This window comes from Pinus tabuliformis, chromosome 2_1 (assembly GCF_031772625.1).
Source record: "Pinus tabuliformis cultivar Carrire ecotype Pingquan chromosome 2_1, CPIR1, whole genome shotgun sequence".
Classification (NCBI taxonomy): domain Eukaryota; kingdom Viridiplantae; phylum Streptophyta; class Pinopsida; order Pinales; family Pinaceae; genus Pinus; species Pinus tabuliformis.
The window spans coordinates 608,248,565-608,268,784 of NC_142299.1; the positions used below are offsets into that span (position 1 = coordinate 608,248,565).

Here is a 20,220-nt window from a genome sequence, read left to right on the forward strand (position 1 = left end):
TGGACAATCATTCCAAGGTATTTGAGACTCCCAAAGGTCTCCCACCTATGCGTGATCATGATCATGCTATTCATCTGATTCCAGGAAGTGTTCCTCCAAACATCAGGCCGTACAGATATCCCTATGTCCAAAAAAGTGAAATTGAACGTATGGTTGCAGAAATGCTAGAGGCTGGTATAATTCAACCGAGTCAAAGTTCTTTCTCTGCTCCAGTAGTATTGGTGCACAAGAAGGATGGATCATGGCGCATGTGTCCGGATTATAGGGAGCTCAACAAGCTCACTATTAAAGATAAGTTCCCCATTCCTGTCATTGATGAATTACTGGATGAATTGCATGGATCAATTTACTTCACCAAGTTGGATCTTCGTTCGGGATATCATCAAATCAGAATGAAGATTGAAGACATTCCGAAAACGGCATTTAGAACTCATGAGGGTCATTATGAATTTTTGGTCATGCCTTTTGGCCTTACCAATGCACCTTCAACATTTCAAGGTTTGATGAATTCAATTTTCAAACCATTCCTTAGAAAATTTGTGTTAGTATTTTTTGATGATATACTAATCTACAGCAAGTCTTGGAAGGATCATGTTGAACATGTTGACAAGGTGCTACAACTATTGGAGGAGAAACAATTATATGCAAAAAGATCCAAATGTTTCTTTGGAGTCCAGGAGGTGGAATATTTGGGTCATATTGTATCTCATGAAGGAGTTAAGGTAGACCCTAGCAAAATTAAAGCCATTAAGGAATGGAAAATCCCCACATCCATAAAGCATCTGCGAGGATTTCTTGGGTTGACAGGGTATTATCGCAAGTTTGTTAAGAATTATGGGAGAATAGCAGCACCTCTAACAACATTATTGAAGAAAGATGCATTTTCATGGACTCCGGAAGCAACAAAGGCCTTTGAACATCTTAAAGAGGCAATGTGCCAAGCACCGGTCTTAGCTACACCGGACTTCACAAAAACCTTTATTGTGGAATGTGATGCTTCAGGAAATGGAATTGGTGCTGTTCTAATGCAAGATGAAAGACCCATTGCTTTTGAAAGTCGTCCAATCAAGGGAAAGTTTTTAAGCAAAGCTATTTATGAGAAGGAAATGTTGGCAATACTCCATGCACTTAAGAAATGGCGACCCTACCTAATGGGAAGACACTTCAAGGTAAAAACGGATCATGATAGCCTTAAATACTTTTTAGAACAAAGATTATCCTCTGAAGAGCAACAAAAGTGGGTCACAAAGATGTTGGGTTATGACTTTGAAATCATCTACAAAAAAGGGAAGCAAAATGTGGTGGCAGATGCACTCTCAAGAAAGGATGAGGATGTGGAAGCATTGTTGTGCGCCATTTCTATTATCCAACCAGATTGGATAAACGAAGCAAGGGAGGAATGGAAGAATGATGAAGAAGTGTGGGCACTTATTCGAAAGCTACAACAAGATTCCAGTACGTCTGATACATTTAGCTGGAAAAATGATTCGTTATGGTACAAAGATCGCTTATACCTCTGTAAGAATTCCCAGCTAAAACAAAAGATTCTTATGGAATTGCACACTTCTCCCTTAGGAGGGCACTCAGGATTTTTAAAAACTTACCACAGGGTTAAGAAGGAATTTTTTTGGGATGGCCTTAAATCAGATATTCAAAAGTTTGTGGCGGAATGTTTGGTTTGCCAACAAAATAAAGTTGAAACAATTAAGACACCGGGTCTATTACAACCTTTATCCATTCCAAGCCAACGTTGGGAGGAGGTTTCAATGGATTTTATCACAGGTTTACCCAAGTCTGAGGGAAAGAGTGTCATCATGGTGGTAGTTGACAGACTTACCAAGTATGCACACTTTTGTGCATTATCACATCCATTTAAAGCCAGTACAGTTTCTACTGCATTTATGGAAACAATTCAAAAGCTACATGGAAACCCAAAGATTATTGTAAGTGACAGAGATCCCATTTTCACTGGAAATTTTTGGACAGAATTATTTTCTTGTCTTGGTACTCAGTTAGCTCATTGCTCATCTTATCATCCTCAATCTGATGGTGAGATAGTCAACAAATGTTTGGAAGGATATCTTCGTTGCTTTGTATCTGATAAACAGACACAATGGGTCAAATGGTTGCCTCTGGCTGAATGGTGGTATAACACTTCCTTCCATACAGCAACAAAAATGACCCCATTTATGGCACTTTATGGGTATCAACCACCATCCATCACATCATATTTAAGAGAAAATTCTAAGGTTCAGGCAGTGGAACATCACATCGAACATCAACAACAAGTCCTCCAACTCTTAAAGGATAACCTCGTGTTGGCACAAAATAGAATGAAACAACAGGCAGATCAACATCGCAGTGAAAGAAGTTTTGATGTAGGTGATTGGGTATTCCTACGGCTACAACCATATAAGCAAATGTCCCTAAAGCAAGCTAAGAAGGATAATAAATTATCACCAAAGTATTATGGTCCATACAAGGTGTTGCAAAAGATTGGTACTATGGCATACAAATTGGAGCTTCCTGCAGCTTCTCGATTGCACCCATTTTTCCATGTTTCATGTTTAAAGAAGGTTATAGGCGACAAGCTCCCAGTTCAAACAATATTGCCAGAACTTGACGAGGAAGGAAAAATTATATTGGAACCGGAAGCAGTCACAGAAACAAGAACTCGACAGCTACGAAATCGATCAATTTCAGAGTATCTTATCAAGTGGAAGAACTTATCCGCTGAAGATTCCACATGGGAGGATGAGAATTTTATGCAGAAGTATCCAGAACTACTCAAGCGTTGAGGACAACACTTTTTTGAAGGAGAGGGGCATGTTGGGTCCCTATAATACTAGTGATTACCCCATTACTATTGTAGTTATACCCCTTATTTATATTGTTGTGCCCCTATTACCCCCATGTTGTTATTTCTGTGCCCCATGGAATCCCTCTATTGTTATTTTTGTGGCTTTATATTATTATTGTTAGGTCGGCTGTATTATATTGTGACTCCTTAGACTCCTATATATAGAAAGGAGGTTTTGTCATTTGAATCATCGAAGAATTATTCATTTATGTAATGTAAAGGAGGTTGCCCCCTCGAAGAGGCTGAATTCTAAGGCGTTGATCTATATTTTCTATCTTTTCTTGAGCTGGTTTCATAACACTGTTGCACTAGTTTTCCCGCATTGGTTTTTTCCGCAGACATTTGTCAAAAAATAAATGTATCAATGTGTTCTATCTTTTTCTTGTTCAGTTTCTTGTTTCGGCATATTAATTTTAAATAGTGAATGTTGCAGTTGTATTTACTTTGATATTTACCATAGAACACAGTAAATAACTTGTATGGTTTAACAAGTAGGGGAAGTAATATCAGTCGTTGCAGTAGGGATATCGGGTTTAGGAATTTTCACAACCTTCACTACAAAATCCTACCAACTCTAAATTCAATGGTGAATGGCATCCCTAAACTCAAAGAGGATCATGAAAGAGTGTGGAAGGGATGTGCATTAGGGAAATATGTTAAGAGACCATTTGGAAGCAATGCTTCAAGCTCAAAAGAAATCTTGGATCTCATTCATTGTGATGTTTGTGGTCCTATGTCTACGAAGTCTCTTGGAGGTCATCTATATTACGTAACGTTCATTGATGACCACTAAAGGAAAACATGGATCTATTTGTTGAAATCCAAGGATGAAGTATTCAACAAATTTCAAGAATTTAAAGCTAAAATAGAGAACCTTACAGAAAGGAAGATAAAGGTACTAAGATCTGACAATGGAGGAGAATACACATCAAAGGAACTCATAGATTTCTGTAAGGAGGTTGGAATTAAGAGGGAGTTGATAGTCCCATATAATCCAGAGCAAAATGGAGTTGTTGAATGAAAGAATCGCTCAATTGAGGAAAGTGTTAGAGCCATGTTACATGATCAAGACTTGCCTAAATTTCTGTGGGGTGAAGCAACAAAAACTGTTGTGTATATTCAAAATCGAAGTCCTCACAGATCACTAGATAACATGACTCCCGAGGAAGCATTCACTGGGAAGAAACCAAGTGTAGACCATCTCCAAATATTTGGTTGTCCTGTCTATATTCACATTCCGAAAGATAAGAGAAAGAAGTTGGATCCTACAAGCATGAAGGGAATATTTGTTGGCTATAGTAACACTTCAAAGGCATATAAGATCTACATAAAGGAAGGACATCGAATAGAAGTAAGCCGAGATGTGATCTTTGATAAAAGTATTGCATTCAAGAAATCAAAGGACCTCCCAATTGACTTTGATGATGAAGAACTTCCAACATTCAAAGAATGCATTAGGGAGGAAGAGGATTCAAATCATGAAGAAGGTGGTCCCAATGAACCTGTGCAACAAGTGATCATCCTCAAGAGTAGAAAGAGACCTAATTGGTTAAAGTCTACTCTACTAGTTGTAGAGGGACATGGAGCAACCAACGGTATGTTTAGGGAAAGTGAGAAGCCCAAAAGATATTCAAGGTATGCAGCATACACAACTAAGTTAATCAAAGCAGAACCATCCACCTTTGAAGATGTTGTCAAACATTAAGGATGGAAAGATGTTATGAATGAAGAAGAATATTGATTGTTAATGAAGAATAGAGTTTGAGAAATCGTTCCTAGGCCTGAAGGCAAATCTGTGGTCACTTCCATGTGGCTCTACAAGATTAAACATGCAGCAAATGGAAGTATTGATAAATATAAGGCAAGATTTGTGGCTAGGGGTTTTTCCCAACAAGAAGGCATCAATTATGAAGAGAAATTTTCACCTACAGCTAGGTATAAAATGATATGATTGTTGGTCTCTTTGGCAGCATCAATGGGATGGAACATCCATCAAATGGATGTCAAGGAAACATTACTGAATGGTACTATCGATGAAGAAATCTATATGGAACAACCCTTGCAATTTGAAGTGAATGGTAGAGAAACTCGTGTCAGCAGGCTAAAGAAGGCACTTTATGGCCTTAAGCAAGCACCAAGGGCTCAGTATGCTAGAATGGACACATATTTGCAAAGATTGGGCTTCTTGAAAAGTCATGTTGATCTGAATCTCTATATCAAGGTTGTGAAGAATGAGTCAATAACCATTCTTCTATATGTGCATAATCTTCTCATGACAGGTGTGGAAGGTCGTATTCAAGAGTGAAGGAAGCAATTGGTAGCAAAATTTGATATGAAGGATCTAGGGTTGATGCACTATTATTTGGGGTTGGAAGTGTGGCAAGGACCTGACAAAATATATCTAGGTCAAGGAAAATATATGATTGAAATGTTGAAAAGGTTTTACATGATGGACTGCAAACCTATGACAACACCTATGGTCACAAATTTGAAGAGGCTAAGAAGTTCTGATTCTAGCCCTATGGATCCGACAAGGTATAGACAATTGGTTGGCTCTCTGATGTATTTGGTGAATATTCAATCAAACATTTGTTTTGCAGTGAATATTCTCAATCAGTTCCAGGTAGAGCCTGTTAACACTCAAACTAGCAGGGGTCTTACAAGGGCAGCTGCTAGGTCAAGGGCAATAATGGAGCGATATTCCACTGTCACCTCAGCTAAGGCTCCCTACTCTTTACAAACTTTCACCAATGGGAGGAGACTCGGTATAAAGGGAATCACTAGATGAATGAGTCAACGAAAGGATTAGGAGTGATTCCTAAGGCCTATTCACGAGAAACTCAATTGTATGGTTTGCTTTCTTGAGAAGCAAGGTATAAGGCACCCTAGGAAGGGCCAAGGGGATTCCAAGGGGCTAGGGTTTGAGGATAAGACTTGTAAGGAAGATGCCTAGTCCTAGAAATCCTTGTGAAAACTTGGTTTTCAAGTGGTCTTTGTGAAATTAACTTCAATAGGTTGTGGGATCACACGGGACCAAGTGGACCCAAATTTAGGTCAAGGGGATGGAATTGATCAACCAAGGGTGTGCTTGACCTAATTGAGGGGGAGAAGTGGATCAAAGGAAAAAAAATCTTTTATTTTGATGCAATGATCCAAATGAGGTCACTAGCCAAGGGAAACCTAGGGCAAGAAATGGTCCTTGAGCTAGGGCTTGCTATATCTCGAGATCCCACCGTCGAATTTGCTTTAAATTTGGAGGGCCTTTAGAGAAAACATCAGCGCAGTTGTGGACCAAAAATCAAAATGTTTGGATGGCTTGATTGTGAGGTAATTGACACCCTAGGCAGCCTATGTAGGCTAGGCCTAAAAAAAGAGGGAGGTGAAAAGAATAAGCATTGAAAATGATCACCAATGGGGGATTAGTGCCTTGTCCTTTCGGAGAGATGGAGTCAAGGAGAATTTGTAGTTTGGAATAGATTCACTTGGTCAAGGAGGCCTTGAAAACAACTTTGCATGGCATTAGAGCATGAGGGAAGAAGCTTCAAGGTCTTTACACTTCGATTTGCAATATTTGATGACATATCAAGATAAATTTTGACACGTTATCTCTAGGAACATTCACTGATTCATACATGGCCCATGACATGATGCAACGCTATAAAAGATCAAATTCCCACAATTTCAAATAAGAAAAGCAATAAATTCCAGCCTAGTATAGCGAAAAATCCCAACAACATGCATGTGACAAAAGTAAATAACAAGAATAGCATTAAAAGAGCACTTACATGTAAGAAAGAGTATATCCAATCATCAAGATATGCCAATAGAGAAGCTCCAAGACAAAATGAAAGAGATCCAAACATCAAAATTCATCCATTCATCCAAACTCGTCCTCCAAGAAGGATAGCGAAATTCTCACAAGAGGAGATAACCCAATCCAAGTGATGATGATCAAAATGAATCATCTCACTTCTATTTATACACTCTCTAATGAATTCAATTTAGCTAAATTGGCCTAATTGAGCCCCTAAAATAAAATGTGCATAATAACATTACTTTTGGTGACAAGCCCACCAAATAGCTCAATACTATATGAATAAGTCTCTCAAGACGATCAAATGATCAATAAAGTGAGTCATTGGGCCTTTGCGGAGGCCTAATGAATTCCAAGGGGTGCCATAATTTAGAAATGGACTCCCAACATAGTGGACAAGGGGTTGGCCGCTTGTTTCCCAAGCAAGAACTTGTGGTGCTCCCAAGTGGGTGTGGAGACACAAGGACATCCTCATGGGTCTCCAAGTGGATCGAAAATGCCTATAGACCATCTGTAAGGGCTAGGATGGTGATGAAAGCCCTCCCTCTGCAGCAGGAGACATCCTTTAGACCCTGGAACATTTGCCAAGTGTATGGTGCAAGTGTGGAGTCGGTTGGGCATGGTGAACCAAGTGTAGTATCCTCATCCAAGAGGTGGAACACGAGCAATCAATGATCAGTGTTGGGGATCCATGAAGTAATATCTGCTATGGTGGAGGCCCATGGCTCTCAATGCTCACCCTACAAGTGCCAATGTGGCCCTCTGGAGGGCTAGGACCTCGAATAGGGAGACCAATCCCCAAATGAAAACCCACCTGCAATCATGTACAAGATCTAATTCGTCCCCTTGCCCTCCAATACAACAAGCCATAGGATACTCAAGTAATAAAGCTTACAAGTCATGGGATTAATGGGGCACTTCATGGTGGCATGCCCTTCCATAATGGGCTTTGGCATGTACAGTGTTGCGGGGGAGCACCCCTCCCTCGATCCCACTCCCAATCCGCACTCCGGGCGGGAGCGGGTCGGGAGCATGCTCCCTAAAAAAAACTGCTCCCTACCTTTTTGGGAGCATTTAGCCTTTTTTGCAAGTTTTTGTTGTTGTAGTAATGTTCCAAATGCAATTTCTTTTCAAAGAAACAAATAAGTTTTGAATGGGGCAGCTTAATGATCGAGCCTATGGCCCTAGTATTGATATGCGATTCATGGTAATGTTAAATTCTTAAAGTAAAAGGATGAAAATGAAGATTAAGGAGAATTAACCATGAAATGACTCAGGATGTTTGAAAGTGGTTCCGACCTCATTGGATTTCATATGGAGAAAGTAGAATTTTAGATTTCATTCAAAATCCAGTAGACTTATCAGTTTTTCAAGATTTCAATGTTTCCATTGAATTTTGTCATGTATTAGGGTATGGAACTCGTATTTAATCAAGAGCACCAATCCCTATATGTACCTTGATGTTAGTGACATTGGTTGTCGAACTCCTCTATCATGACCCTCCTAAAAATGTATGCATCACTCAAACAAAATCTTGAGTTGACATGCTATGCTTTTTCTTTCTTATGTTAATGCTTAGAGGGTGATATTAATGGCAAAGATCCCCATACGGATACAGAGGTAATGACAAAGATACCTTTGGATATTAATGCTTAGAGGGTGATATTAATGACAAAGATCCTAATTTTCCAACAAGACTAAAAAATTAGACATTTCTCGTGGTGGCAAGAGGCCCAAGCATAAGCAATAGATAATAGATTTACTTGTCTTTTCTAGTTTCTAGTAGTTTTTATAACTATTGACTCTTTCATATTTATTATGATATTTTTTTAAACAATATATGACAATTTAAGTTTGAAGTTGGCAATTATAACTCATTAGTAATGAATTATGAATATGATGCTTCATGAAATGTGAAAGTTGTTTCATTTCATTTTATAACATTTCATTTCATGTTAGATATTATTTGTTGTAATGGTTACACTTAGCTTACAAGTACAACTTTGGTGATCAATGATCATAAATGTTATATATTGAATTTTGAAAGCTTGAAACTTTAAGATTGATGAATCACGAGACTCAATATGTTGTATGTTACTATGTTACTAACTTGTGGACGTGGTTGATGAAGATTATAACTTCTAGATGATTGTTGTGATATGGTTCAATCTATTTTTTTTTCATGTTTTTTATATCTAATTCATAATTCTACATGTTTTTGTTGACATATATGTATCAAAATATAAAAATATAAAAAATTATATATATTATATAAAAAATGCTCCAGGATTCGCTCCCAAACCGGGAGCTTTTGAAACTGTTGCTCCCGCACACATTTTTGCTCCCGCTCCCTGCTTTCGCTCCTGCTCCCAAGTAACACTAGGCATGTACAAGTGTCTCCAAGCTCAATAGGGGGTGAACCAAGGACCCTATTAGGTGGTTTCAACCCCTAAAGGGGGTGACATATCCATGGTACATCCTTTAAGTGGTAAGTGGAAAATGATATAATAACTGCACTGTAGCACTCTCTACCGCTTCATACGCATCCGTTTCTACCGACATCGACATCCTGCTACCATCTCTTCGGGGCTCCTGTAGTCGGATATGATCCAAGAGTTTGGGCACCTCAAGGATCCTGCCCCTCATCACCTATAGTCTTCCTGACTACAGCTCAATGTCTCCCCACATCTTCTCTAGAGGTACATGAGCACTCATGGCACAATCGTCATCCTCCTCTACCTCCTTTTCCGCCTTCGCTAGCCCTGCCTTGGAGTCAGACGCCTCTCCCTTATTCTTCTTCCTCGAACATTAGTTCGCATAATGCCCCAGTTCCCCACAGTTGAAGAACTTTATCTTGGAGAGGTCATTTTTCTTCCTCTTCCCATGCTCTCCCGCAGCTGCTAGAGCTGCATCCTCTTCCTCCTCTTTCTTGACTCGATCCCCTTTGCTGCTGCTCCCCATCTTAGTCAGCCATTTGATCTCTTCTTGGCGAAGAGTTGCCCACAATTCTTCCCAATCTAGAAGATTCACCCTGCCCAAAATACTTTGGACTCCTCGGAGACTACGTTTAGTGCGGTCCTCACCATCAATTCCTGATCCGGCGTGGCCCCTAATGAAGTTAGCTGGTCCCGAATCTCCTTCAATCAATCGAGGAAGTGATCTATTTGCTCCCCCTTCTACATCTGGTACGACCACAGCTAATTCTCAAGTAGCATCTTCCTCCGCACGTCAGTGCCTTGATACAATGTCTTCAAGGTATCCCACATTTTCTTCATCGTTTCCTTCTCGGTAATATGTTGGACCACATGATCCTTGACCCCATCGACGATTATGCATTTCGCCTTAGTCATTGCATCCTCATACTTTTTATTGTCAACTGAGTTGATTGGGATCGCCACGGTTCTCAAGGCAAAGGCCTTGATGCAATCTCTATCTAAATGGACAGGATCCTGGCCTTACAAATGACAGAGTTGGACGCCCCGTCCAACCTGTCCTGATCCCTCAATCCATTCATGGCCATCTCTCTGCTCTTCCTTTCGACTCCTCTGAGTCTCTACTTCCCTCTGGAAGTTCTCTGCTAGACTCCCTCCGAGTCTCGATTTCCCTCTTGGAAACCCGCCTGCCAACCGTCGAGTTGGACCTCTCCGATCTCCTATGCACTTGCAATATTGATCTGGATTTCTTGGCTAGAAATCCGCCCAGGTAGCGATTCCCTCTACCTTGGTTTTGCCCCATTAGGTATTGTTCTGTCTCGACAGCAACAACACCCCACCAGCTTCACTCCCCACAATCTGCCCACAGCTTCCTATGCCCCAACAACTGAAGGATTGAGCCTCTAGGCTCTACGCAATCCCCGCACTGGCTGAATTGCTCCCTTGGCCAACTGCGTCAACCCTCCTGGTCTCTGCATGGCTCTTCGTGAGCCTCTTCTACATTCTTTCGCCTCTGTGCTGGCCTCTCTCTAGCTCGAATTGATGACACAGACCCTCTGCGTCAACCCTTCTCTATTGCTTTCTGCTAGGAACAACTTCTGTCACTCGGGACAGTTGTTTCTACTACAAATTCTCTGAATCAGTTGGCGCCTGCAGCTCTCTTGTGATCAGCAACGCTTTGATACCATGTTGAAATTTCTAAGTATTACCGATTAGAAATTTTATCTGTATTCTCTGGTTTATTTCACCTACTTGTTTAATTAATAACAAGTCATTTAACCATATAAACGCTGAAATAAACACAATACACTCTCAACCATCTACAAATCAACAACTAAAAGAAATAACAAACACACAAAGGACATCGTTATTTTTGGACAATCGTCCCCCGAAAAACCCAACTTGGGAAAACCTGTGCAACAATTCTGAGGGTTATATTATTATGCAGTCTTTTTGAGTACAACTGGGTGCCAAACTGGCTCACCCGACAGAGAAAATAATCTGGCAATAATACCTCTCTATTCGGAAGCATATATTATGAAAGTCTGCCACACGAAACCCTCTCCAGCACAATCTGAAGCTCAGCGCCAGCCCTCCTGGCCTCTGTGTCAGCCTGAAACCCTTTGCGTAAGCCCTCTGAGCTTCTGCGCAACCTCTCTAGCTCTCTGCGTCACTCCTGCATCCTCTGCGTGGATGACGCAGGCCCTTCTGGCCTCTACGCAGTCACTGTTGGCTCTGCGTGGCTCCCTCTAGCTCTATGTCTACCTCTCTACCTCGTACTCACTGTCCCTTATGCAACTCTGATCACTGATTTGATTTCTCTTAGCAAACCACACTCTAAAAAATCGAATGACTAATCTTTCTGGTGTATGATGTATCTCCAACTGACCCTCAAGCCTCCTCTTATACTTTTTCTGTTGAGTCTTCAACGACCGAGATTACATCTCTAATCAACTACTAAGATTAGATTTGGCTTGATCCATGTCATTTAAAACCTTCTAACCTAGTTTTATATTAATACTCGTTAATATTTTTATTTTCCTAAGTTTAGACTTAGGAACTCTGTTAAAAATATTAATTATTTTAATATCTCCTTAACCAGGCATAATTTCCCCAAACCATTTCTGGGCCTTGGAAATCTCATGTGCTTTAGCCTCTCCACCAATTTTCACGGCTAGAACACATCCGATGCTACCACAAATCAACACACACTAGCTAAATAAGGTTGTCTGAAGACCCAATGTTCCATGGAAAGACAAAGCACATAAATAACAAGTATCACTACATACGAAAGTTTTTGCAAGATGGAGTGTTGCAACTACAGTATATTTCCACAGATGAGCAGGTAGCTGACATCTTGACAAAATCTCTTCCTAATAAGAAGCTTGTGTATTTGAGGGACAAGCTTGGATTGGTTGATATATCCTCCCTAATTGAGAGGGAGAGATAGACACATCATTCTGATCTTCACTTTGTGAAGATCAGAAAGGAGGATTGGGTAAGCATCTAGTTTCCAATACTCTTTGAGGATGAGGTAGGGCATCCAAGAGGTAAAAGTAGTCGAAGAGGAAATTCCTTGAGGATGTGTTATTCTAAGAAATGGAAAAACATAAAAGGACATTACCCTATGAACACTCAGGTAGGATATGTGCCTTGAGAGACAATGATGATGGTGTCAATCAGTCATTGGTCTCGCCAGCATTGTGCTTTGATCTTGTGGAGAGATATAGTTGTCAGTCAAGGCCTTGCTATGTGACAATGCTGGTTGGTATGATGCAAAGAGATAAACTAAAATGATAGCTTATGAGATAGCTTACCAATCTGACTCGTCTTATGAGATCTCTTCAGTTTGAGAATGTCCAAGTACCATTTATGAATACCTCCCTAGTTAAGAGGTAGTGTTGAAATGTGTAACTAGGTTCGGTTTTCATAAATATGAAATGTACTTTTGATTCTTGTATATTGTAAAAAGAAAGAAAAAATATTATTGTTATTTTTGTAGCATGGGTTTCATGCTCAAGGTCTTTTTATTTAGAATTCAAGCACCCATTGAGAGCTTCTAAGGTTTGTCCTAGTGTCAAGAAGTCAATAGAGTCATTGTCATATGAAGAAGACCCCATTGGGAACATTGTAACATGTAAAAATAATTATTTTTGTATTTAAAAGTGTCAAAATACCCTCCAAGATCAAGTCAGCTTGGCAGCTAAGAAGTCAGCCTCATTAGGTCATGTCATCCTCCTTGGAAGCGTATATATAGGAGGGAACTCGACCTCCTATGGACACTTACTCACTTCTCATCATCTAAGCAAAGGAGAAGCAGAAGAAGGCTAGCGAAGAAGGAAGAAGGACGAAAGACGAAGGTTTGGGTTATTTCTCTCTCTCTATCTCACACATGCGAAGAAGGAAGGCTAGGGTTTTGATGCTGCAAGGTCGAAGTTGAGGAAATTGCAGAAAGAAGGTCGAAGGAAGGACTATTAGGTCACCTACAAGCCCTAGAAGAAGAAGCAACCCAAGCGAAGGTCAAAGGAAGCTTTGGAAGCCCTAGAATTGCTCACACATGTGGATACAGTAGCTATTGCAGGGGCTGAAAATTTCAGACCTGCAGTGGAGGTCGAAATTCTGTCATTGGGGATCGAAGTTGTGCAGCTGGAAGAGATTTGACTGGTTTGACTTGGATAAAAGGAGCACATCATCAAGAAGGTTTGGCTTGGTCTTGGAAGCGCATTAGTCTTGGTCTAGAGGTCTTGGAATTCGTCATTTGAAGAATCTATAAGAAGAAGAGATTTGTGGGTTTTCCTCTCAAGTGGAGAGGTTTTGGCCCTGGCTTGCACCCCACATCATGTGTTCTTGTGTATTGTTGATCTTCTTGTTTTGGTAGTTGTTTGATAATAACAATAACATAATAATAAGAAAAGAAGCTAATAAGTAAGAAAAAGTAAAAAGACATCACAAGCAGTAATCAGGTTTAAGAGAAATCATCCTAATTGCAGCCCTATATATTTCTCAACACCTTATGCTTTAGATTATTTTTAAATATATCTCTCATTTTATAGGTTTCATCAATGCTCCCTCTTAACCCACAAAAATCAATCTGGACCTTTGTATGCACAAGTTATGGTAATAAAATATATGCAACACAAAATATCTGCATCTGATAACTTCTGCAAGTAGGTACTCCAGTGACAACAAGTTTCATCGTTTGAGAAAGAAAACACAATGGGATCAGGTGGCAGCAAACCACTACATTTAACAGAGAATGCTTTAGAGGTTACCATCTGTGAACTGAATTTTTTGGGCCAAAATTCCCATAAATATTCCTAAAATGTGAATGCTTCCAAAATTTTCTTGTCAATTATATAATACTGGAATTTTAGGATAAATGTTTAGGGTGAATCTTTGAATTGGTTTTTTGGACCAAAATTTCCACAAATATTCTTCAACAGTAGCATTCATGTTAGAAAGTTGCCCTAAAAGTCCAATATTATATAGTTGGCAACAAAAATTGAGTCATTCACATTTTAACTAGAAAATCATCATATATTGGATTAGAAAAAAATTCAATCAATCATAGACTTAAAGCTGCAATAAGAGACCATATATAAGATCCAGTGATTGTACTACGTGTTGTCGCGCGGATTGGCACGACAACGCTCAGACCGGGGGCTGTCACTCTGATCCCCGATCCCTCCGTTTAAGCTTGTCTCCCGCGGCTAAGGGGGGTAGTCCCTGTGAGATGATGAGACCAACTGTCGACCAGTTGGTTGGGAGACACGAGACACGATTAAGATAAGCACTAAAATGATTTGATTAATTTAGCATACCAGTGCCTTAAGAGATTGTTATTAAAACGATTACTTGTTAGATGATAGAAAAATAAACCGTGAACAGCAATCATTTGTCATCAAAGGCATCAGCTAAAACACAATGCTTTAAGAATAACCAAAACAATATCCAGCAATTGAAAACTTCGAAAAGATGAATGCTTGAAACCACCACGAGAATCGTAAATTATTAACCAGATATCAATTTCGTGTCTCGACTTAGAAATTTTAGATCTCAGCATAAAAGATATAACATGAAAATCACTGAATCTGGCAAAATAATTTTCCAATTTTTTTTTTTTTTTTTTTTTTGGACCCCAACTAAACTAAAAAAAAATTAAATTAAAATTAAAAAATCTAACAAATTATTTTTTTTTTTTTTTTTTTTTTTTTTTTTTTTTTTTGAACCCCAAAGTCTTTTTATTAACCAGAAAATCAGATTACAAGAGAGCTTTTTCAGTCCAGACTCACAGATCAGATGATCTCAAATGACCCCCTAAGACCCTATATAAAGGAAATGATCCTAACGGCTAGTTCGAGTGATCCATGTAGAAATGATCTCGACCGTTGATGAGGATCAAGACATCTCTTGATCTCATCCGTCGATTTATTAACTTAAAATATTATTATTTTATTAGTTAGGGTTTTTGCTTCATTTTTTAAAATTTTTTAATTTATTTTAAGATGGATCATCAAACTAAGCCATTGGAAACATCACCTAGGACCTAGGACTTAGGACTCATGAGGGGATTTAAAACATTTCTCGACCCTCAGGACACATTACATCATGACTTTTACAAAATTACATCTCAAGGGGACAAGCCCACTTAATACAGACCCTCATAAATCACCCAGCTCTGCGACACAACGATAATCTAGCAGACCAACACACTAGGATTCTCCTGAAACTCCAATGACAAAATCAATCCCGGCTTTGGGGTCAGGTTTGAAGGAAAACTCTGCCGATCCGTGGATCGGTGAGACGAAAAACCTTCCGGGACGTAGATTATCATCAGAAAGTTAGGTCCACCTGGGCAAATTACATACATGACTCATGTCTGCTAAGATTATTTACAATTAATACATGCAGACTGGGTTTACAATCAAAAAGATCGAGCTGCTGATGATGGCAGGATGGCACGGACATGCTGATCAGGTGCTGCTTCTTTCTGTCAAGAAAAACGGGGTGCACTGCATGGGTAGTTGACCAGTAGAGGTCAACATCTGGCTCTACTTGGGGACACGTTGCTGCTTGCAGGAATGTGAGAATCCAGAATCTGCATCCATACAACACAAAAATAAGTAGCGTCCATCCAAAAATCATCATATAACATTAAGCACAGGAAAGATAAAAGCTCTTCATTTATTGACTATCTAAAGCAGAAATAAAAATGCGGAAAAAACAAGGAGTAGGGTTAGAAATACGATACAAAAAATGCCCCATGGCATCAGATGCGTTCAATAAAGTGCATACTGAGCATTTGCCTGCTTTCAGGCAAATCTGTCGGCTGTTTGTCGGATGTGCCATGTCCAATTTTGCATATGGTAGGGCTCTTTCCTATCCGAAAATCAAGCTGCTCGCGGCCGTCTGATGCGTCAAATCTTCTTCTCATTTTCTTTCTCTTGCACTTTATCTTTCTGGCAGGTTGAATTACTGATGATATGGAGCTTTCTGTTTCAAAACTATCAGATGAAGTGTGTAAGATATGCATGCTAAGTCTTTTTGTGTCTTGCATCTGATTTTTATCGTTCTTAAGCTTATCTAGATCATCTTCAATTAACCACCTAATGACCTCCTCATAATAAGATGGAACTTGTTGCGGCAAATGAGAAGGCTCCTGGTTTCTCTTATCATCTGACCATTGTTGAATCTTTTGAACTTGTATTCTAATGGCATCTATCTGACTAGAGCATTCATCCCTTATAGCACTGATTTGTATGGCATGGTGTTCTTGTATGTGTTTTATTACTTTATCATTCCTTTCCTTTATGTTCATCAAGCAATGCTGCATGAAATTTATTTCTTCTTTATGATTCGCTTGCATGTCAGCCAACTGATTGTTATGATTGAACGTCATAGAGTCAATTTCCCTATCATGATCAGCTTTCATGGTCACCATATTTTCCTCTAAGACTGACATCTTGCTTTGCATGCTTCTAATTTCTGTTTCATATTTAATTTTCATGGCCTCAATTTCCTCAGCATGCTGATTTTGAATAACCTCCAACTCCCTATTACGTTTTTCCAGGTGGGTGCCTAAAGTTTTAACATCATTGATAAGACTAGTTTGATTGCTTTCCATGTTTCTTACCAGCATCATTAGATCTTGTATAATTTGCTTTTGTTCTTCCCTTTCACTATTATTTGTCCCTGATTTTTCACTATCATGAACTTGATCTACAATATTTCCGGTGGATGACACATTCTGATCCTGAAAACTTTCTTCAACAGCTTGACCTTTAATATGATTACTTTCTTCTTTTTGCACGGTTTTAGAGGTAGAAGGCAAGCTGTTTGGACTATCATATCTATCTTTAAAGGCATCGAGAATGTCTTGTAAAGAAGTGAAAAAATCATTAGGAAAATTATTAAACAAATTCAAGGCATCACCCTCTAAAGAATGGACAAATAGACGCATCTTGAAGTCTTCATGATTATATTGAGGAAATCTACAATATAAGATCTTTACATAAGTAAACATGTTTAAATGATGTTTAACAGCGACCGGATCATCACCCGAGAACTTAAATAATTTAGAAATGGCCTCTTTCGGAAGATCATGGAGATTATTAGTAAAATGACATGGCTTACATGAATAATCCATGATGAACAGTAAGGGATCAAATGGATGATAGAAAGAGATTTCTGCTCAAGAAAATTAAGAGATGAGAGAAGTGGAGTCGCCACTTGAACAATAAATCTGATTCTAGGATCCAAAAAGTAACCACAAGCAGATATGAGGAAAGCTTCTTGTCTGGGAAAAATGAGAAAGTGGAGTCGCCACCCAAACAGGAAACAAACCCAAGAGGCGCTGCTGATATATGATGAAAAGATGCCAAAATATTGAATCTGCCAGCTCAACTGAGAGATGAGAAAGATGAGAAGATGAATGATTGTCGATGAAACCCCAGGAACAGAAAAACTCCGTCCCCGGCAACGGCGCCAAAAATGTTGTCGCGCAGATTGACACGACAACACTCAGACCGGGGGCTGTCACTCTGATCCCCGATCCCTCCGTTTAAGCTTGTCTCCCGCGGCTAAGGGGGGTAGTCCCTGTGAGATGATGAGACCAACTGTCGACCAGTTGGTTGGGAGACACGAGACACGATTAAGATAAGCACTAAAATGATTTGATTAATTTAGCATACCAGTGCCTTAAGAGATTGTTATTAAAACGATTACTTGTTAGATGATAGAAAAATAAACCGTGAACAGCAATCATTTGTCATCAAAGGCATCAGCTAAAACACAATGCTTTAAGAATAACCAAAACAATATCCAGCAATTGAAAACTTCGAAAAGATGAATGCTTGAAACCACCACGAGAATCGTAAATTATTAACCAGATATCAATTTCGTGTCTCGACTTAGAAATTTTAGATCTCAGCATAAAAGATATAACATGAAAATCACTGAATCTGGCAAAATAATTTTCCAATATTTTTTTTTTTTTTTTTTTTTGGACCCCAACTAAACTAAAAAAAAATTAAATTAAAATTAAAAAATCTAACAAATTTTTTTTTTTTTTTTTTTCTTTTTTTTTTTTTTTTTTGAACCCCAAAGTCTTTTTATTAACCAGAAAATCAGATTACAAGAGAGCTTTTTCAGTCCAGACTCACAGATCAGATGATCTCAAATGACCCCCTAAGACCCTATATAAAGGAAATGATCCTAACGGCTAGTTCGAGTGATCCATGTAGAAATGATCTCGACCGTTGATGAGGATCAAGACATCTCTTGATCTCATCCGTCGATTTATTAACTTAAAATATTATTATTTTATTAGTTAGGGTTTTTGCTTCATTTTTTAAAATTTTTTAATTTATTTTAAGATGGATCATCAAACTAAGCCATTGGAAACATCACCTAGGACCTAGGACTTAGGACTCATGAGGGGATTTAAAACATTTCTCGACCCTCAGGACACATTACATCATGACTTTTACAAAATTACATCTCAAGGGGACAAGCCCACTTAATACAGACCCTCATAAATCACCCAGCTCTGCGACACAACGATAATCTAGCAGACCAACACACTAGGATTCTCCTGAAACTCCAATGACAAAATCAATCCCGGCTTTGGGGTCAGGTTTGAAGGAAAACTCTGCCGATCCGTGGATCGGTGAGACGAAAAACCTTCCGGGACGTAGATTATCATCAGAAAGTTAGGTCCACCTGGGCAAATTACATACATGACTCATGTCTGCTAAGATTATTTACAATTAATACATGCAGACTGGGTTTACAATCAAAAAGATCGAGCTGCTGATGATGGCAGGATGGCACGGACATGCTGATCAGGTGCTGCTTCTTTCTGTCAAGAAAAACGGGGTGCACTGCATGGGTAGTTGACCAGTAGAGGTCAACACTACGATTTATAATTTCAGAGTGGAATTGAATTGTAAAGGGATTTAATTTACTATAGGCCATAATTTGCTTGTAGAACAACCAATTATGTTTGTAAGAACGTACAATACTATTTCTGTTCAGTACCTGGAACTGGACCCACAATGTTTTGCTCCATTGGGATCTTCAACGAAGTTGAAACCATTTTAACAAATGGAATGGCCATGGAAATTTTAAATCTTTAAATGTCAGATATAAAATCATATGCACTAATAGACAAATATCCAAATAACAAAATCAGTTGGATATATTTAGAAGCTAAATATAATATAATCATAAGGATTTGAAAGTGTGCATGTGTGTCAGGAGTCAGGACAACCTATAAGATACCACACTAAGTCAGAATGTCTGGATGCAGGAGTATTATCATTATTTATATTGGGAATAAATCATAACTATATTAAGATAAAAATATATCAACTGATATAACAGTCTGGATAGTACCGTGCTTGTGCAGTAAACAAAAGAAAATGTTCATCAAAACAGAAGATCACATGAATATTACCTTGTAACCCGAGTAATATTTGTTTCAGGAGGATTCTACAATAATACAAAAAACAACAGATACATAAAATATGTGAGTGGATTCCTTTCCTTCTCTATCTTGTTTGACCAAAAGAAAGGGTGTAATTATAACCATGTCAGTTAAGGGAACAATGAAAGCGAGCAATTGTAACCATGTCCATTAAGAGGATGTCATATTTAACCAAGTTAAGAGCAGAACTTCTAGAAACACCAATTAATTTAATAATAAAAGAAATGTTGACATCCGAAAGAAGTACACAGATAATCATATCTGCAGAAGCGTACAAATTAAAAAATTGCCCCTGAATATTTTTAACTTAGCTTGTAATGTGTTAAAGATGACTTCTATTATCCTTATTGTATACAGCAGACTTGTAGGAACAGTGGAATCAAATTTGGTTTAATGACAAAGGATAATGACTTGAAGATAGAGGCCTAGTGAAATTCACCGTCATCTTTTACTTCTCCATCCTCATGCTCCTTTGTCGATCCATTCCCCATTGATTCATCTTGATCTTGCCTGCGCCTTTTATGTCTGTGCTCCCTATGTGAACCCGATTCATGTCCATGCTGCTTTACATATAAATACAGATAAAAAGGAAATCTCTCAGCGACACTAATTTGAAGGTCGAAATTGT

The 20,220-nt window shown here is 38.8% G+C and overlaps 1 protein-coding gene across 13 annotated transcripts in view; it reads right to left on the reverse strand.

Annotated features, from left to right (window-relative positions):
* LOC149201970 (pre-mRNA-processing protein 40A-like) overlaps positions 1-20,220 on the reverse strand; it is a 415,839-nt gene that overhangs the window by 49,969 nt on the left and 345,650 nt on the right. For 6 of the 13 annotated variants that reach the window (XR_016253883.1, XR_016253881.1, XM_089403054.1 and 3 more), the window contains one exon: positions 20,032-20,155. Coding sequence is in view for 10 of the 13 variants with exons in the window: in XM_089403054.1 (XP_089259180.1) it covers positions 20,032-20,155 (124 nt within the window). In the remaining 3 variants the exon portion in view is untranslated. Of the gene's footprint in view, positions 1-19,562; positions 19,598-19,781; positions 20,156-20,220 lie in introns of those variants that run through there. The other 7 variants (XR_016253882.1, XM_089403051.1, XM_089403052.1 and 4 more) reach the window with 5 other exon arrangements.